The sequence below is a fragment of the Danaus plexippus genome, chromosome 20 (assembly GCF_018135715.1).
Source record: "Danaus plexippus chromosome 20, MEX_DaPlex, whole genome shotgun sequence".
NCBI classification, from domain to species: domain Eukaryota; kingdom Metazoa; phylum Arthropoda; class Insecta; order Lepidoptera; family Nymphalidae; genus Danaus; species Danaus plexippus.
Genome location: NC_083550.1, coordinates 6,142,103 through 6,162,600, shown reverse-complemented (window position 1 = coordinate 6,162,600; position 20,498 = coordinate 6,142,103). Strand labels below are relative to the sequence as shown.

The following is a 20,498-nucleotide window of genomic DNA, read 5'->3' as shown; positions in this document are numbered from 1 at the left end:
CTTAATTTATTGGTCAATTAGAATAAATCATGAGTTTGCTGTAACTTGATTCTAAATAACAGGTTTAGATTAGCTTTTTAATGCTTACTAATTATTACTAGAGACATCGTCTACTTAAACTCCGGAAATGGGCTCCGAGAGAAAAAGTAGATTGTTAACAATAGATTCGGTAACGAGCATCTGCTTCAGCGACATCTGTTGTCTGTTTTGTGACGTATCACACACAATTCAATTATATGGGCTGCACTTGCGGGAACTACACGAGACCAGAACAAATGATAGATTAAGTTTTATGGCGTGTTGAAATTTTATTTTGTTATTGTTAACGATATATTTAAGACAAATAATATAAGTAGTTTAATTTTTTATGTTATCTGGAGCGATTCTCTGTAAGCTGTCCTGACATTTCTTTAAAACATTTTCTGAACGAATATAATTTTATACGAATCATGTATTTTTAATAAGATAAAATGGAGCTCAATTCATTCTTTATTCTGAATCATTAATGAAATCCAAATAAAATCATGACGGTCGATTGATTTGTAAAACAGCTGACTGTTGTCATTCGAAAAAGTCGTTTTACCTCAATCGATTGTTTATTAATATATAATTTTTGAGATACAGATATTGATGTATGCGAATTACCCTATTAGTCCTGTGATTTTTAAGTTTTGATGCAACCCGTCGACTTTTTTCCTTGTCAAACCTCATTCTTCATTTTGCGACTTCTTGTCTCTTCCCTAGAACAGAGCTTGGGAACTGTTGAACTTGGAACTAGATGTCTTCGGACTGTAATTAGAGTGGAGGGTCTACACGGCGGAGTATCGACTTCTGGACCTGCTTTTGGTGTATTTTCTTAATGAGATCTAAGACTTTACCGAGCATTCATTTAAATGAAACTTAGTATTATCTGATCACTACGCGTTATGTTATTACTTTTAAAACTAAATATTCCCGACGTTTCGGTTATTTCGCAGCTACCGTGATCAACGGGCAGACGAGATGTGAATATTTATGTAAGGAGTATTTTCTTGTTTAAAATTATAAGTGCTTCTTTTCAGTTTTACGTCTGTGAAATACATAAGTTACAATGTTTTTACCACTCTATAGCAATTCTAAGCTCGGAAGGAGTGTCATCCTTTACAAAATTGTTCCTTAACTATTTTGAATGTTTTTTTTTGATAATATTACCTGAAATAAAACTAATATTTTCAACCGAATTATTTATTATTTTAGAACTATGTACTCCCGACATTTCGATTACTATGCTCTAACCGTCATCACGGGCAGACGAGATGAAAATGTCTTAATGTTTCCTTGAATACTCTCGAAAGTTTTAGATGTTATTAAATAAAATTATCTTTTGAATAAATCGGGATTGACATCCGAATGCGCCTTTATGCATATACGTCCATAGACTGTGATGTCTCTCGTCAGTGTATAAAAAAAATATATATATATATATTTCAAAACACGACTATTTTTAAAATAAAACAATGAATTTGTTCACAAAGTTTCTCTCGTACATTGTCATAAAATAAAATGTTAATCCTAGTGTTTTTTTATTTATTAAAATAAAAAAAAAAATGTTTTACACGACTAATATATTTTTTTTTTATTAATCTTAACACAAACTTTTATTGAAATACAAATTTTATCTTTGTTTATGATATTTTTCTTTTCTTCCTTTTAAAATATTTCTATAAATTGGTGTATCAGTGAATATGAATGAAAATTAAAAAAAATACTTTTTAAAGTCGTAAAAAAGGATTTTTTATTTAACATTCTAAAGCAACATTGAATAGTTTAAGATTTTATTTTTATTACAATGTTTAATATTTAAAAAACAATCGGTTCAAGCGTTTTTTTTTTAATTAAAAGCCCAAATTTTAATTAATATTTAGTTAGTATTCGCGTGAGTTAGAACTACAACCTTCATTTTTTGGTTCGTTGTGATGGATCAAAAGGGTTTGGCTTTTCCCCACACTTCTAAAGTAAACAGAAATCTATTGAAGTTTTATAATTTTCGTAAAGAGTAAATAATAATTTGTAGTTCAGTTTTATTCTGGGTCTAAATAAGTTTAAAAACACTATAAACTCTGTAAACGTGTATCTTTCTTATAAATATAGCTTACATTAAAAAAACGAGTTCTTTATTTTAAGAGTATCAATATTAAGTCTGATTTAAACAAGAATTGGACCGGTTTTGTTAATTATATTGAGTCTTTGTGGTTTCAATTAAATTTTAGAAAAAAAAAAAAAATTTTTTTTTCACAAAACCTTCCTTTATTATAGATAACCATTCAATATTTTTCTGTAATCGCGGGCCTTTACATTCGATTAATAAAATAATTTTGTTATTGATTCTGCATATTGTTTTAATGGTCATAAATTTTTACTCTATTGAAACTTATCACGACATTAATTATAATCTCAGAATAATTTAAATTATTATATCATGAAAATGTGTGTTAATACAAACTTCTTCACTTTTCAGGGATGAAAATTAATAAGAATGGAATTTTCAAATAATTTGTTTTTCGAACCAAAAAAAATTAAATCTTTCAAGTAATTTACTCGACACAAAGTTCATGTTGAATGTCAACAATTAGGCAGAAAATTTTAAACTGAAATGATTAAGTGACAAAAGCTGGGTTGGTCGTGACATCTAGCGGACATGAAAGTAACTAATAATTTATGCAACGATTAATTTTTACGCCATCTGTTGGAATAAATTGGTATTTGGTAACGTGTTAAAAAGTATGAAGGGCCGAGGACAAAGTTATAATGAGCAATTCTTCATAAAAACACATGCGAGTGAAAATCATTTCGGCTTATAGAAGTTTTATGAAGATTTTTAGAAAATTATTCAGTTTATATTAGGAAGTATAAATAAAGACAATTGAATTAGTTTTTACTATAAGCACCGACACGACTCCATGTGGAATTCTCATACTCCGTATTCCATGAAGGCTAAGATATGCTGTAGGCGTTTAGAATTCTTATATTCTCAAGAACCTACCAGTCCCCACGTGCTGAAAAGTTTTGTTTGGTCAATATATTTATTTTATACTATTCCGAATGCTCTAACAAATCTGTTATTTTAAAATATTATTTTCCTATTTTTCTATGCTTTTAGTACAAATAGTTCATTTTGAATTGCTTATTTGCATAAGGAGGAACAATTTTACGTTAGAACATTGTGCTGTCAAACAACCCTACATAGTTAAAGATTTTCAATTATAAACCTAAATGACGCTATAAAGAATATTAATGAATAAAAAACTGGATACTATCAGTATATAGTTTAACCATTGGGACTTGTGTTAACGATAATGAGAAGTTCAAGCTTTAAAATCATCAAAAGGCTGAAATCTTCTTAGGACGATTTAAAAGTAGCAGTATCATTGTTAGTATTTTTAAAGGAAATAAAAAAAATCCTATACTCTACATCAATAAATCCTAAACGGTCCGTACAAAACCAATTTTTTTTTATTTATTTAATTGAAACTTGTATCATCAGTAATAACAATTGAAAGACACATCAAAATAATAATTTATTAAATATACCACAACAAAAAAAAAATGAAACATGAATATAGATGAAAAATATCATAATTACAAAAAGTATACACATGCAGTACGTTTTAATTCATATATAAAATAATTATTGATTTAAATCAATCACGTCTGCTGTAATTCTATTCACATAACGTCTCGTTGTTCTCAGTCTCGCCGCCGCGACGCTATCAAATATCCACTTGGAACATATTTCTCCGTTGTTTATTCCTATCGTAATGTCACTTTCCCCGCCATTTACTATTCTCGCGCCACAAAGTGTCAGAAGTTGCGTAATGGCGTTCCTGTGTTGTGCGTTACTTGTGATGTTTATTTTAATTCCGTTGAAAACGTTGTAAGCGTATTCGGAATTATTTTTCTGTAGTGCCGATCTCTCCGCTCTTGCTTTCTGTGTGAAAATTGTTTTTTACGTTGTGTTAGAATTTTTCATTAATGTTATAGTTAATGCGAAAAGTGAGAAAATATGTATGGATACATGTATATTGATATAATAGTTACGTAGCTTAGTAACACAGTATCGATATGAAAAATGATAATATGTATTGTCGTTATAATTATTTCTGTAACATTAAAGCTATCTCGAAAAATCGATACAAGTCAACTCGAGTGGTATTCGGACTTTCATCGAGAACTTTAATTAGGATTTAAATTAAAAAATCAATGCACATATATAATCTTATTAAAATAAACGAGCAGGATATATTAATATAATTAAAGTCATAGCTGAAAAATATATATAATTAAACGTACCTCATATATTCTCTTCAAATGTCTAACTTCGTAGCCACAGTGATGTATCCATCTGTTTTCTCTCAAACTATCAAACACCCACTTCGAGTACAACACCCTACAACCTCTTACAGCACCGAGTAATGTGTTGATAGTCCTCGGCTTATCAATTTTTACTTTACCATCACAAACTTCCCCTTGACAACGTTGGTCGAGCAATGAAGCGTTCACGTCACACCTGCATACACAGCAGCGGACAGGCTTATTTATATGATCATTTATAACCACATCAGTTAACATCTGCGACAACAACTTATCCGGACTGTTACATTTACTGCAGTATGTTGTGTAATTTCTGTCACCGAGTATGATATGTGTTGTTTTCCTGTTCACCGATGATTGTATTTTACCGTTCAGCTTCTTGATTGATGTGACAACCTCTTGACGTTCCTGTCTCGACATACCAGTTAACACCTAGAATGTGTATCCAGGTTTAAATTACTGAAATACTCTTATAAGTATTTTCTATTCTATAATATGCCGTTTTAATATTAACCAAGTACATACTAAGTAACATAGAGATTATATTAAAAAAATATATATCATAATCACTCATTTTCATTGTAGGTAACTAAATATACTTATAATTACTGAAGATTTTAAATTTTATTTTATGATATAAACAATGGCGCAACAATTTTTTTATTAAAATTAATATATAGTAAACAGAATCCGGCCTTTAAATTTACATTTTTGAATTACCATAACTTTCTATCATATATAACTACGTATGAATGTTTTCCTGTTTTTCATACAATAATCTAATTCATTCTTTAATGTGAGAAGATTTGTGAAGGAAAAACTTTTAACTTTCAGTTTATAGTGTGTCGATGCAAACTTGTGTTTGGCATAGTGGTATATAGTCTCAAGACAGATAGACAAATCATTCTGTGTTCTTATTAAATAAATCAATATATGTACATAATTAACAATATTTTTTAGCCACAAATGCTAACTTATAATTAAAAGATACTCACAAATCTCAATCTTTTATCTTTGTTATCTTTTTCTTTTATCCCATGCGGTATTTTTTGTGTTCCAATTATTTTCCTCACAAGCTGTTTGTCTATCTGCCTCCTCGCTTGTGGTTTCCTCGGAGTTTTCTGTTTGATTGGTGTCCGCTCTGTATCTGGAAATGAAGTTATATGTATGTAAAAAAGATACATGTATAATTTTCTTCACGTATCATAGACAAACACCAAATATTGTTATCTGTGGCTTGTTTTCAAATTCATTGCGTATAACGAAAACGTAGTCAAGAAGAGAACTTTTAAAATATGTCATATTAATTTTAATTGTGATATTGGAATCGGCATTGTAAATTAATAGCTTAAAATTTCGTTTCCTATCTCACAGATTAGTCTTTTAAATTTTTTATTGTGAACCAATACAGAGTGTATCCATTGTAAACCTAACAATAAAATCTTTTCTTACAGATAATTCATTAATATTTTAATCGATTGTGTCATCCAAATCACTATATTATATATATATATATATAATTTTTAATAAATAATTCAATTAAAATAATATACGTAATAACCGACTGGCAGCGCCATCTATCGCCTGTGTAACGTCGCTACATAAAAATAGAACTGTTAAGGATCGGTTCTGGAAAAACGGATCCGTCGACATTAAATACGGTTTATATGAGGCGAACGCGATGCGGATTTTTAACAAAATAATATTTATTGCATCAAAAAACTTAATTCAAAACAAATAAAGATGGCGTCTGTGAAAAATATATATCTCGATTATCAGCCAGGGTCAGAATTATCATGTTATAACTATTTTAGATGTGATCATAGTAATAATGAGGATAATCTATCTGTGGAAGTATTATACGGAAGACTGGCCTTCCTTTTACGTTGTTAAAATTTTAACTATTTTATGTACTACTTAGATTATATTTGCTGGTTGTTACTTGATAAACTATCAGTTAATTTTGAACTGAAAATCGTGTCAATTTGAACCATTCGAAAATATCTGTTTCCAAACGACCCCGTGTGCAATAACCGTAATCCCGCGGGAACTAGCGGGATTACGGGATAAATTAATACATCCTATATACTATTATGATGTTAATATCGTATAAACAGTTTTTATGTCATATAATACAAAATATTTATTATATATGGCAACATTTTTTTCCCAATCAATATATTTTTTTTAAAATTCTGAATTAAAAAAATTCCTTTTGTCATGATATATGTTTATATTATTCACAGAGGATATTTTTTTTCTATTTCAGTAATGCCTCTATATGTTTATTGTTTTAGGAAGTTTTCAAAGTGTAGGAAGATAAATAAATAAATATATATATACCAGTATCAGATCCTGTTTGTGTGTCCGCTTCCTTGTGCGTGAACAACTTTCTCTTGCAGCGTGTTTGTGCTGGTGGGTGGGGTGGTGACAGCGGTAGGAGTCTACGAGGGGCTGTGTTCACACGGACAGCTATATCTATTGGTCGAAATATTTTATTAAATAAAATGATATATTGAATGTAACAACTATTACACATCTATGAGATTTCTGAGTTAATTCCTCACATACAATCACACATATTGTTTGTATACAGAACCATCCATTATCTAGTTATATATATATATATTTATATGATACTAAGGAAAATTATATTTTAAGTAAAATAATTAAGTGAATATATTAACCGGGACTACTAGGGTATACATCTCCAGATACTTCTTTAGATCTATCTCCAGACCTGTCGTTAGTATCATCGTCACTTGATATCCTAAGACGTCCAATGTTATCACTACTTCCAGAATCTGATAACAGTCCCAGCGGTAGATTTTCCAGCTCAAATCTTTTCTGTGAATTAAATCATGAATTATTATATTTTAGGAATATGCGAGGGTAGGAGAGACCAACGACACGTAAGCCGTTGTCAGAGGACATCAGGACTCTCGTTGGCGTGTTAGATTAAAAATATCACGAAGATTGGAGTCAAGACGTCAAGTAATTTGTCACACAATGTAATTTTTTTCATTAAAAAACTTTCGATATTTGCTTTTCTTCAATAATAAATAGCTACAGACATTCAATTTACTTAGAATTAATTTTGTTATAGCAAAACGTTAAATATCTAATTGTATGTAAAAATCAGTATCTTTTCAACCCACCAACATAACTTTAAGACTGTTTGGTGATGGAAGATCCGAAGGCCTACTAGCAGCTGGGAATAGGCCTTCTGGTAGTCGCCTGCCAGCGGTAGCGCAAGCTTCAACCCATAACGGGGAAACGAGCTTACAAGCCAGTAATCGAGCTCTAGACCTGACCTCACGAGAACCACCTGTGAAATTTAAGTACAATTACTGTGCTAACTCCAGCTTTACGGGGGCTATAACTTATTGTTGTGTATTGTTTATACTTAATATCTTGTTAAGTTTATATCGGTAGACCACTATATTATCTTATGTTCTGTCATACAATCTCACCACTTATCACAGTACACATACAACAAATTTTATATTAAAATACTGACCTTCCGACCAAACCAAATGTGTGACGAGATTACTCCACTGAGGCACCACAGAAGCTCCTAAAGCCATCAAGGCAGCGCGTAATGCTAATGCTTTGGATTCTGAACCGATATCCACATGTACGACCAGCCCTCGGAGTACTTCACTTGTCTTATTACAAGCTCTTTCATGCTTAATTGAAATATAAAGAGTTATTACCATGAATACAAAGGACTTACAAAGTTTGCTAATTTTTTTAATTAAAAAAAAATAATAATAATTTCACACTGTTGACATAATATCTGAATTTCACATTAAATTTAATTCTTTTAAATATAACTAATACTTTCAGATTTACTTTGCAGCAACTCTGATTGTGCAAAGTAACCGAAACCCCGGGAATATGTATTTAAAATAATAAAAAATTCATAGTAAATCTGAAAATCTTAATTTTTTTTAAATGTATAGTCGTAAAAGTCTTAGATCTCATTATATTTCATTCAGTTCCATGATGAACTATTATATCAAATAATACTTGGTAATAACTTTCTTATGTAATGTAATGTGTAATGTATAAAATGTAATTAAGAAATAGATTTAAAATTTCTCACTGTGTTCAGAACTAGTTACTCCTAAACCATTTGTTCTATAATAGTAAAATAACATTGATTTTAATACTTACTCTCGGTGTGAGTTTTTTTGACACACTTCTACTATTGAGAACCGTTTTAGGATACCGAATAATCAAATTGCCACGGTGCTGCTTTTTTGTATTGTTTCGTTGTATTGGAACTTGATTTACTGTGTTGTCGATCTCCTTTAACGCTGACCATTCTTCTCGAAGACGTAATCTTTCAGCAATAGCTGAGCGTCTCTGTTAGATAAAACAACTGTCTAGCATTACAAATTAATTTATATTAACATATCAGACAACTATTACTCACAAGACCTGCTGCGCTTCTGTTATCGTCTTTAGCCATGTCGCTTATATTGATTTTATTTAAGGCTTTTCTCACATTAAAATAACAAGAAACTGACCTACAATTTTACTATAATCTTTCAGTTACTTAATTTACACTTAGATTGAAATATTTAGCTTTTCCTATATTATTAAAATATTAGTTGTTACTTAAAAATTTAAATAAAAATTGTAGACGATTTACAAAAACAGCATATTGCTTACAATAGAACAAGTTCGAACAAGTCTGATTTCTATGTTACTTACATTTTTATTTATATTTTGACTTTTGTAACTGTCACGTTGACATTTGTAGGGCGATCGGATAGTAAAATGGTTTGGACTTGGGACTTAAAGATTATACAGAGTCCTGTTTAAATTAAAGAGTCCTCTATATATAAATATTAAGAACAGTTATTCACCTGGCAGGTCGATGCCAAAGCTTCAAGCAAAATTCGTATGCAGTTTTATATAATTTAAAGAATATTTTCATTTTTTATATTTACGTTGTGCTACGAAAACTTTTAAGAAATTCGTTATAGTAACTTTGGCGTGCAAACATCCTTACAAACTTCACCATTTACAAGAATAACAATAAGAAAAGATATTTTTTTAAAAGACCATACTAACAATAATGTTCTTATCAATCCACTGTTACTGCCTCTTGATGTTACCATTTCCGAACGTTACAAAAACATAATTATTTTTAAACTAATTATGTTTGGTGGCAGCTGAGGGTGCAAAAAATTTTACTTATAAAACTATATTCATGTTACAAATAAGACTTATAAGTAGCTACATTCTAAAGATATGTCTGTAAGTCAGTTATTGACTCCAGACTGAATATTTGTTAAAATACATTTCCGATTCCCACCGATGGCTCAGCGTCAGCACTTGGTACTTAACACCATTGATGTGCTATAAGGTTATTGCTATGCTTACGTAACAAACTTGAGAAAAAACTTAAAAAATTAAACAGTTCCATCAAATTTACTTTTATTTAAATAATAACGTCCACCACTCTTTACATAATTCTTAATTTGCGAAAGGTCCCGTGCCCTGTAATAGTTTTTTAACTAGCACAGGGCATAGAAAACCGTTTTCACTAAAATAATATAATAATTGTGTGCTTAATAAAAAGTATAACTAACAGTGTTAACATAATTGTAAGCTGTTTTGCTTTTAGACCAATAAATTATTATTATTATTAGATATAAAATTATATAGTATATTTTTAATATTAATATAGTAATGAGACGATTATTAAGACGCTGTCTGAACTTCAAAAAGGCTTTGTAAAGTGAATCCTTCTTTTAACGGTTCTATGGCCAGCCCTAGGTACTGGCTGTACACGGGTTGTACGTCAGCGTCGTCTTTGTGTTGAGACTGTTGAGACGCTAAATATAACGAGGGTCCCATCTCGCCGCGGGGTTCCCCGATTTCTTCCAATTCATTTATATCATCGTGTAGAGGTTTGGATATCTATGAAGGTTCCAAATATATATTTATGGTTTACCAACAAAACTAAAGATGTAAAATAGTAAAAATTGGTCTAAAAAGAAGCTTTTTCCAACCACATATAAAGATATAAAGATCCATTGATTTTGTCTTGTTAAATGATTTTTGGCACTTATAGTATTTTTTTATTAACGATTTAATATAGTAATTGCTTGTAGGGAAAACTATAACAGTATTTTTGTCAAGAATGAAACAGTTACGACCTAATATTTTACCACGCCCAATTTTTTTTTGAGAAACAAAATCGTCGTTAAAAGAAAAAATATTATTTTATAAAAACAATTATAAGGGTTGTATGAAAAAAAAAATAGTTTTATTATTTACATTGCTGTTAACCCTGCCGCATTTACAGTGTCACCGGAAGAGAACATTCTTATACAAAAACAATTGTATGATTGTATGAAGAAATGTACAAAAACACAAATTAAGTTAGCTGAAATTGATTTTAAGTTCATTTAAATACATACCTCACTCTCCCAGCACATTTCAACTCCGAATACAGGCGCGTCAGTGTACGCGTTGTGTAACGTTTGTAATTCACTCAATAGCGGCTGAAGTCTCTCTCGTTCAGCTCTAAACCCCAACACGTAGCCGCCGCAAGACGGGCGAGTCGCTATCACTAATGCATCACCGAACTTTGAATCTCTCACCGTAATCTGAATTACACAACACTATCAAAATATAATGATATCTAAGATTTTCAGATGTATTCTTTTAAATGTGCCTTAGATTTTTTGAAATACTACGTGTTTATTTGGCCAACAAGACCAGCTGACAGACATTTTCGTTTCGTCTGCCCGGGATCACGGTTTTTGCAAAGCAACCGACACATCGGGAGTGTGTCGTTGTAAAATAATAAAAAACGCTTAGTATATCCGAACATCTCAGTTTTATGAATATTATATAATTCTTGAAGATACTTTAATATTTAAATTTAAAAGCTCACACTTTCTATAGTGATGTACGGCATGGATACGTTAAATGATTCGTTGATATCAGCGTACCAGACTATCCGTACGTTGCTTATTACCATTGTCCCCAAATTACCAGATTCGCTGGATAAATTCCATATACCGTTTTGAGTTAGACAGATCTGAAATTAAACATAAAATCGGAAACATAACGAGATGTTATAATATATCGGTGCATGTATTCAATCGTTAAGGTAATGGCGGGAAATTACATTGATTAGAAATGTCACATGTCAAAACATGCTTCTTTTTTTTTTATTTGTGAATATGGACATCTGTCTGCTTTGCTAGCATCGTGTATTTAACAATATTCTTTATGGTCCGGCTGCTTAGAGTTTGCTAATAATACAACGACCCATCAGAAACGGCCATTAATAGTCCGTCCCATCAGAAAACTCGGAGCGACCGGACTATTAATGTTTTGTATAACGATTTAAAATATGAACTTTACTTACTGTACCTTTTCTAGTGGTAATACTTTCAATTGCTTGTTGTGAATGAAAGCACCTCTCAGCTTGAGGTCGCGGTACATACGAGAAGAGGCATATGCTCTGGATATAGAAATTAATCTGAGTGTAGTATATGTAATGAGCAAGCCTTATAATAATACTATTTATTGTACCATCAATCAATACATATTATAAAACAAAGTCCCTCGCCGCGTCTGTCTGTCAGTCTGTTCGCGATAAAAAGAAAAACTACTGCACGGCTTATCAAACAGATATCACCACTCGATAGCGTGATTCTCGTGGATGGTTTTAGTATATATATATATATATATATGGTGGAATTGTGTATTTTATATAGGTCTACATAAGGATAACATACAATATCTCTTTACAACTTTTAAAAATTGGCATTCCTAAAGCGTTTATTGGAAAGCTATTTACATAGATACGATATTAAGTCTTATCAAAATAAATTACTTCGTTTTCAAGCCTACATCAGTATCTGTAAATTAATTTTTAAATCATTTAAAATCGGGTATGCCATTTGAAAGTTATCATAATATAAGTTTAATATAAAATTAAATAGGCTATATTATATTTTTGTTAAGAGCCCGGAGCCGGGCTTTTGTTAAAAGTGCGGAGCCGGGGCTGGTACGTAGTCCCAGAATAAAAACTAAACTGCAGTCTACCAAGGGTAATTTTATTTCAAAAAAGCTATCTCTGTCAGACAACCCAAAAATTACAAGAGATTAAAATTTTAAGAAGGGGAAGTGAGGTATATGCGAGATATATGATATATTTAATATATATTTATATACATTTATTATTATTTTTATAACTTAAAGTAAGTAACGACACTAAATAGAAACGAATACGCTGGATTGATATGTTGTTAAATGATAAGGAAGATACAAAACAAATTAGAAAAAAAAATATTAGACAGAAAGGAAGTGAGTCGTAAATTGTTTTTCAAAAATGGAAATGGAGTTTGTGTGTTTAGTAATAAATATAATATCTTTAATAAGTATTAATAGTTTATGTAATAAACGTGATCACGAAGGCTGGTCAAGTGTCACACATGAATAATACATTTAGAAAAAGGTTTTCTACAAGACATATTTATAATAATATAAAAATGTACTCACTTATGAACGCCGGAAACGGATGTGTAATGCCTCACGCAGTTTGGCGCCAGATTGGTGAAGACGAATTCGTACTTGTTCGTGTTGTAACCGGCCAGTATGTATAGAGCCTGCGTGGTCCCACGGAGACCGGAGTTCACAACCTTCGTGCTTGTGGACATAAAGCAGTTCAGACCGACGGCTTTAAAACATTATATCATATAAATATTTAATATATTAAAATTATATTATCCTTCGTTACGTTCAGTAACCTATATTAATAAAACAATGTGAGAAGATACATGATTTCTGAACGAAAAACTTTTAGCGCGTAATTATACAATTATATTCTGTACCAATAAAATTTACGAGAGAATTGATAATTGGCCGATTTATTCAAAGTACATTCAAAATAATATTTTTGTTTTAATCTCAGTAACGTCTGAACAAATAATTCCCCTTTTTTATGTTAATTGGTAGAAAATGCGATATTTCAAATATTATTAAAATATATATAAGTGTAGATGTCTACATAAAGTACTAAGTCGTGCACTTTTAAGGTAAAGTCAGAAAATATATAATCAATTTAACAGTTTTTTCTTTAGCCCGTATTTTATATTGTGTTTATTACTTATAAAATAATCTTAGGATTTTCAATGAAAAGAATTCCATCTTAAAGCTAATTGTCTGAATAAATCAGTCGACATTTTAAGGGTCAAGAGGGCAATTGGAAGTTTGTTTGGGAATGGCAAATATTTGGGCACGTCTTGGGTTTGAACGACGCTTTGATTGTTGTGAATCGTATTTGGGAACGGTTTTTGTAGATATATTATTGTCTCCTGTGGTTTTATTCTTTAGAATTTTTTTTGTTACGAAATATAAAAAATAAGCTTTTATTTAATATAAATACAGCGTTATTACTAATAATTTATGATAATTCTTCTCGGCATAGTTAGTATTTATTTATACAAATAAATGATGTTAAGAGTGTCTGTTTGCAGTATTGATATATCATTATTATTAAGTACAAATATACGAAGATAAGGTTTTAATATATTTTTGTCTACCTGTCTGTTTGTTCCACCCTGTTATAAAACTATTTTCACCGGACGAAGGTGCGAGCATAGCGAACGCACTAATATAATCACACAAGTTGTATTAAAAAATATATGTTTAGGAAAGCACCAAGTTTGAGTGTCAAAGAAACCATTTTGTAGGTTTTGATGTAAGGCCTAATATATTAATTATATTGGATTTTTATTGTTTTAAGTTTCTATGTATTTTAAAAGAAGATCATCCTAATTGCACGTCTCTCAAAATATATTTCTGTTTTTTTTTTTATCTGTTCAGTGAAGTTTACATATAAAACAAACAAAATTATCCTTAACAATAACACCGACACACAAAAAAAATAAATAAGTAGAATGTGCATTTGACCGGACTTACCAAGGGGTAATTTCGAGGAAACTTCGAAAAACCTTAAAAATTATGAAAATCGGTCTACTATCTAGGGTCTAGGTCGACTATCGAGGGTGTAGGGGTCAAACCGACCTCTGATTCGGATTTAGCGGACCAAAATACGTACTCGTAGGTAGGTTCGGTCAAAAATGTACATTTTACTTAATTTTTTTTGTGTGCTGGTGTAATTATTGTTTAAACATAAAATAAGCTCAACAAAGGTTATAATATTATATTATACCAAAGATATTTTCTAATATTCTTAATTTAAATAATATTTTTTTGTTTAATTTATTTCACATATTATATTAATCAATGTTATTATTATATTTTTTTTTTATATACAAAATATGTTAATTGTTTTACTTGTCAGACATAAGTGCAATAAAAATAACATTTATCTATATAAATAAAATAATATTTTTAATCTGTTATAAAATCGTATGTCATTTCTTAGTTAAGCTAGCTATGTTTTATTTTGACAGTGTTCAAGATATCAGTATCTGAGGAGTGAGGTGTTAGTAATCAATAATACCAACTTAAGTTGATCCTGGGCGAGGTGAGAGAGTGCCAGATTATTCTAAGGTTGGTAACAACCAGCCGGCCCTTCATGCCACTGTTTCCTTTCGTGTCCTCTATCGGTTCAATTCTATCGAAGACTTTCTCGCCGGTTCTCAGCTTGAGATATCTGAAAGCATTAATACAAACGATAGGAATGAAGGTACCTTTGTTTCACAATCGCAAGCCGTATAAACGGTCTGTCTTTTTATGTACAAATATATAATTTAAAAACGTTTCTCACGAGAACGGCAGATCGAAAAGAACTTCGCGGTCTTCCCAAACAATTCCTCGTTTTGATTTCGGCATCCTTTATGTTTTATATCAGTTTCGTGTGTTATTGTATTGGTTGTCATAGCAACGTGTCTAACTGTCTATGGTTCTGTTATACGTGGAAATCGGAAAGGTTTACAAAAAAATATCTTATATTCTTACCATTAAAATCTCCAGAGCTTCAATTTGTTATTGTAAAACATTGTATATAATGTACATACAAATACAAGAAACACAATTTTGACCAAAATTTTTTGTGTAACATTTTAAATAGGTAATATTATTACGTTTTTATTATTTTCGTGTTACGATTTTTTCATTTAAAATAACCGAATATTCATAAACATCTCTTCTATTTGCGCATTTTCAAACACTATTAACATTAAACAAGGGGTTTTTATATTTTTGTGCACTTATCATCTTGTTCCAATAATAACATTATGTCGTTGGTGTTAAATTTAAAAGCGTTTTAGAACAAATTACTAACTTTCATTGACGGAAATATCTTAAAAGCATTTCATCGGATTTGTCTCAAACGTCGTTAAAATCGGTTAGAAAATTTAGCAAAATTTTATAAATCAAATTCTATTTATAAAATAATAGGATAGTTCATAATTCATATTTTGATAATAAAATGGCTCTTCACTGTTATTATTTTGGTTTAATATCCCCTGTTTTCTTGTTAAAAATATATTTTATAGAAATACTCTTTTAAAACGTTTTATTACGTGGACGTGTCTAGTAGCGTTTCAGAGTACAAGGACCTAAAGATTTAAATCCACTCACCAAATATTTTCCGCCAAAAAATTCTAATTCTCATGATTTTTATTAATAACTTTTTAACATATTCTTTATTTTTTTAACAACTAAATATTTATTCTTATTTTGACAATTAAATAAATACGGGTGGTTCTTTAAAAAAAAAAACAACTGTCAATTCATTGACACTTCAGAAGAATTCATGGAGGTCTTTCTAAAAAGTTTGTAATGTAATGCAAGTAACGTAAGTACATTTAAAAATTAAACTTTTATAACACGCATGAGTTTAATCTCATCTATTTCATATGTAATCAATGACACGTACAAAGTATTGAGGGAGAGTACGTGACCCGTTTGAGGTTTTAATGTTTTAGAATTAAAATACCTAAGTAAAGAAAATAAGTGGAATATAGAAATATATATATATAATAGAAATTTATTTTATGAAACATCAAGCTTTTCATATTTTTCGCTAAAGTTGTCTTGTGTTGTATGTAATAGGACTTTGAAATGGTTCAAAGAGCAGTTTATACAAATTTGACTTATTTCTTATAAGCATTCTCATCGACAGTAAGATTGGATTATAAGCAATAGTGTTAGAATTCTGGTGATGCTTTTGTAAGCAAGTTATTTGTACATAAATGAGGATAGCTACATAGTTTTCATATTTAACTACTGTCACCGATAGATGGCGTCTCACGCATTCTTCAGTATCAGACGTAATTGATAAATGTTGCTGTTTACGTATTAATAATTGTTGATTTTGATGTTGCATAAAAATAAAATGTAGATAATGTATATGTTTTAGAATTTAGCTAGTTAATGTATATGTTTTAGAATTTAGCTAGTTATTTGTGACATTAAGTGTCAACATTTTAAAATATAATTCATTAATCTTTATTTTGTTAAAAATTATCATATTTTTGGCGTGAAAATTAAATAAGATTTTGTTGTAGTAGAGTTGGGATATTTTAATTTAGTTTCGAACATAACGGTATTCTGAAAAGACGAATGTCAAAACAATTATAACCCGTCTGTCATACAATAACAACTAACAGATAAAAAATATAAAAAAATACTTTTTTTTTATGAAACACGACAAATATTTATCATTTTTTTGAATAATAAAAGTAAAGTTGTATTTTATACTTAATTCAAATTAAATTATTTGAATATTGATTTTTTTTTTTTTTCATAATTAACGTATAAAATTTGTTACAAAAAGATTTATTTTAGTTTTAAAGGACACAATTCATCGATTTATCTATAAATAATTTGAACAAAAGTTTATTCAATCAAAATATAATATATCCGGGAATATTTCATATCAAACGTTTTTCATATCAAAACAGGGTGTAAATTCATAATTTTATTAGCAAGGGAAGGAAAAAGTTCGTATATTAGAAGTTCCACAAGTCATCGACAGGTGCGTTCATTTGGTTCGCTGTATTTCAGTTTTATTAAAAAAGTACTGAGAAAGTACAGAGCCTCCGTTCAGAAACCGGCCGAGTGTCGTTCGGAAATCGGCCGAGTGATAAATACTTTTCTCATAGGATTATAATTTAAACTTAAATATTATCAATGATTGCACGTCGTATCGGTGGTGTAGTGAGTTAGTGAATATCAGGGTTATTTAATAATTCAGATCAGGATTCGAATATGGGAATCCCGAAATTTTATTACAGAAGTATTTATATATTAATCTGTGTATAAATGTATATTACAAATATTTTGAGCAATGTATAAGTTGATGATAGTAACCAAGATTTAAACAGAAATAACAGTGTGTTTGTCAGATTCATGAGATCCATCATAATGATGAGATATAAAGATAATGTTCGCTATCAAAAAGTTTCTTAGGATGTTAACGAAAAAACCCAAAAGACATCAAAGTCAAATTTTACTTAATCATACTATTTAAGAGATCAGTACTGCCGCGTTTCCGAACACAATGTCATAAGGAATCGGGGTAATTAGCTATCTCTGATTGTTTTAGAACAGTATTATATTCTTAATTTTCTTCGTGAAATAACTTAAAAAATAACCTCGGAAGGTTCAGGACTAAATTGATTTAAAGTCTAATGCGTGTTATCCCATTTAAATAATAACGATTTGGTAAGCTTATAGAATTATCAAGAATACGTATATTAAGTTGATTTTCAATTTTATTTACATATAAGGAAGAGCAGAAATCATAACAGTTTTTTTGAATTATAGATATACATATATGTATGTATATAAAATGTATATTAAAGCGCTTTTCTTAGTTTTCTCAAACTATATATTTTTAAGTCACCTTCCGTTACGTCTGATGTCATATGTAAGGTTTTTAATCTACAAGAATGTGTTGAATTCGTTTTCGTATTCCTTATAGACCATTTTCTGACCTTCAAATCCTAACAAAATATTCTTGGTAGAGTTGGAAAGTGGCGTTCAGTTAGTTAGATATTCAGTTGCTTTGAGAAATTAATAAAAATAATGTATTAACGAAGTGTAAAAACCGATTGTTTACAGACTTATATTATAAATCAGATACTTCAAGTAACCGCGTATGTTAGAAAAAATTAACTCAAAAGCATTGTTATTAAAACTTAAGCTAATTTATAGCGTTCAATAGTTATCTATAAATAGTAACTTACATCTAGTAACACTGACTGTGAGTAATTATATTCTGCTTTTTCACTTTTTTTTTCATTTCATTATTATAAATCTAATAACAGAATAAAATTTTTAGCATAATTTAATTACATGGTCAAATAGGTTACGTCAAATCTAAAAGTTACACTAACTAAAGACGGGCCCCAAATTGACGGAACCCTCTTAAAAGCCTTTCACGGCATCCGTCTTCTTTGTCATTTATAATTTTGTTATTTAACGTTAAGCTAATTGTTTTGACATTGAAGTTACCGAATTTATATTGTTTTCTCGGTTTTTAATAGCGAAAAATCTTCGAGTATTCAGTAATTCAGTATAATATTTATTTATATATATGCAATTAATTCGATAATTTTCGATAATTCGAGACAAAAATTTAAGACTCAGCATCTTTTTATTTTTAGGAACTTTAAGACTTATTCAGTCTTTTCACAATCGGTGTTTTTCTTTAAACAACTTCCTGACTACCCTTTTAATGAGCTCGTATAACTTAAGTCAAGTTTAGAAGTAACTGTCGGCAGATGCGTAAAATTATTCAATTAAAAGTATTAATGAACATTTCATTAAGACTGCTTCTATAGTTAGTGTCGGTTAGAGATGAAGAGTCAAACAGACGTAAGGATTTTTAAAATGTCTGTTAGTTAATACGAGATAAAATAGTTAAATTGAAACGATTGCAAGAAAAAAACTGGTTAAAAAACTAGTTTAAATTAAACTAGTTCATAGTTTTAGTCGTAAATTCATGTAATTGTGATTTAAATAGGAATTTGCTTTGTTCGAATATAACATGGTAAGTTTGTAGTGACAAAGGCTTATTTGGTTAGGCGACAGCGTTTCTTAGACCCACGCGTTTGATTAACGTTTCCATTCAAAGTACGCTTACATGTTAAATAAAATTTTATCATCTTAAACCATATACTCATTTCATTTGCCCGCGGCAACGTTTGCAGCAAAGTAACGAAACGTCGGGAGTGTGTAGTTTAATATAATAAAAAAAGCGAAGTAATCCGAGAATATTAGTTTTATTTAAATTAATACTTATTAAAGTCTTAGATCTCACCGTGCTTTCATATTTTATTGATGGTATTTAAGAATATTTTATCAACTGAAATTGTTCCGTTCCAATGAATTTTAAAATCTTTTTCTTTTAATTTACATATGTCAAACTTTAAAAATTATATGTTTATATCTGAATATACTTAAATATCAATACATTTGTTAAGTAGGAAGATTAATTTAATTACTAAAGCTGTTTCAACGGCGAACGGCCATTGTTTTTGATCTTCAAGTTATCAGTTAAATAATATAATTATTTTAATGTGTATGTTTAAAGTGTATTTTTTATTGAACATATTAATTTATAACATATTAATGAAATATAGTTATATTTTTAAAGAAACAAATCGTCTCGATTCATCTAGAAGTACTTATGAAGCTGTATTCTGGAAAATTCTTGAAAATCTTTATATTGAGGTGGTAGAGCCTAGCTGTGGTCAAGTTACTGCAGCTCGAACATGGGCTGGCTCGACCGGGGAAGTACCATCCTCTCACAGAAGATCGGCGTGAAGCAGACTTTAGCGGCTGCGTTTCGTCCGATGAGTGAGAGAAGCGGTTGCCCTTTCCCTATTCCCTCCCTTTCACGCCATTTCCTTATTCCCACCCCTCCCTTTTCCTCAACAATAAAGGTTGGCAACTTAAGCGTTGCGGATGTCCATGGGCGTCGGTCACTACTGACGTTAAGTAGGCCGTCTGTTCGTTTGCCACCTGTCACATAAAAAAAAATTGTTAAGAAAACATTGGGATTTGAAAAAATTTACTAAGTGATATTAATTATTTTGAATATTTTTTTTAGTAAAAGGAAAGCTTTGTTAGTAAGTAAAAACATTTAAAGAAAACAAGATATTCACGTAAATTTTTCGTAATGTACGTAT

The 20,498-nt window shown here is 30.0% G+C and overlaps 2 protein-coding genes across 2 annotated transcripts; both read right to left on the bottom strand.

Moving 5' to 3' along the window:
* Positions 1 to 3,538: 3,538 nt before the first annotated feature.
* LOC116774030 (microcephalin-like) lies at positions 3,539 to 9,080 on the bottom strand. Its single transcript, XM_032666636.2, has 9 exons — positions 8,792 to 9,080; positions 8,530 to 8,721; positions 7,871 to 8,039; positions 7,509 to 7,678; positions 7,038 to 7,197; positions 6,694 to 6,828; positions 5,346 to 5,497; positions 4,330 to 4,782; positions 3,539 to 3,967 (listed from the first exon to the last, which is right to left on the bottom strand). The coding sequence occupies exons 1-9, from the start codon at positions 8,825 to 8,827 to the stop codon at positions 3,668 to 3,670; spliced, it is 1,767 nt and encodes a 588-aa protein (XP_032522527.2). The 5' UTR covers positions 8,828 to 9,080; the 3' UTR covers positions 3,539 to 3,667.
* Positions 9,081 to 9,785: 705 nt separating this feature from the next.
* On the bottom strand, positions 9,786 to 15,235 carry LOC116773942 (Bardet-Biedl syndrome 5 protein homolog). Its single transcript, XM_061523880.1, has 7 exons — positions 15,125 to 15,235; positions 14,862 to 15,010; positions 12,889 to 13,066; positions 11,755 to 11,845; positions 11,270 to 11,416; positions 10,791 to 10,979; positions 9,786 to 10,287 (listed from the first exon to the last, which is right to left on the bottom strand). The coding sequence occupies exons 1-7, from the start codon at positions 15,187 to 15,189 to the stop codon at positions 10,069 to 10,071; spliced, it is 1,038 nt and encodes a 345-aa protein (XP_061379864.1). The 5' UTR covers positions 15,190 to 15,235; the 3' UTR covers positions 9,786 to 10,068.
* Between the last annotated feature and the right edge of the window lie 5,263 nt (positions 15,236 to 20,498).

Coding starts and splice junctions, on each gene's coding strand:
- LOC116774030 (XM_032666636.2), bottom strand. CDS start 8,827: ATGGCTAAAGACGATAACAGAAGCGCAGCAGGTCTT. Junction 7,679..7,870: donor ACATTTGGTTTGGTCGGAAG/GTCAGTATTTTA, acceptor TAAATTTCACAG/GTGGTTCTCGTGAGGTCAGG. Junction 7,198..7,508: donor ACAGTCTTAAAGTTATGTTG/GTGGGTTGAAAA, acceptor TTTAATTCACAG/AAAAGATTTGAGCTGGAAAA.
- LOC116773942 (XM_061523880.1), bottom strand. CDS start 15,189: ATGCCGAAATCAAAACGAGGAATTGTTTGGGAAGACCGCGAAGTTCTT. Junction 15,011..15,124: donor CTTTTCGATCTGCCGTTCTC/GTGAGAAACGTT, acceptor TAATGCTTTCAG/ATATCTCAAGCTGAGAACCG. Junction 11,846..12,888: donor TCCGTTTCCGGCGTTCATAA/GTGAGTACATTT, acceptor TTCTATATCCAG/AGCATATGCCTCTTCTCGTA.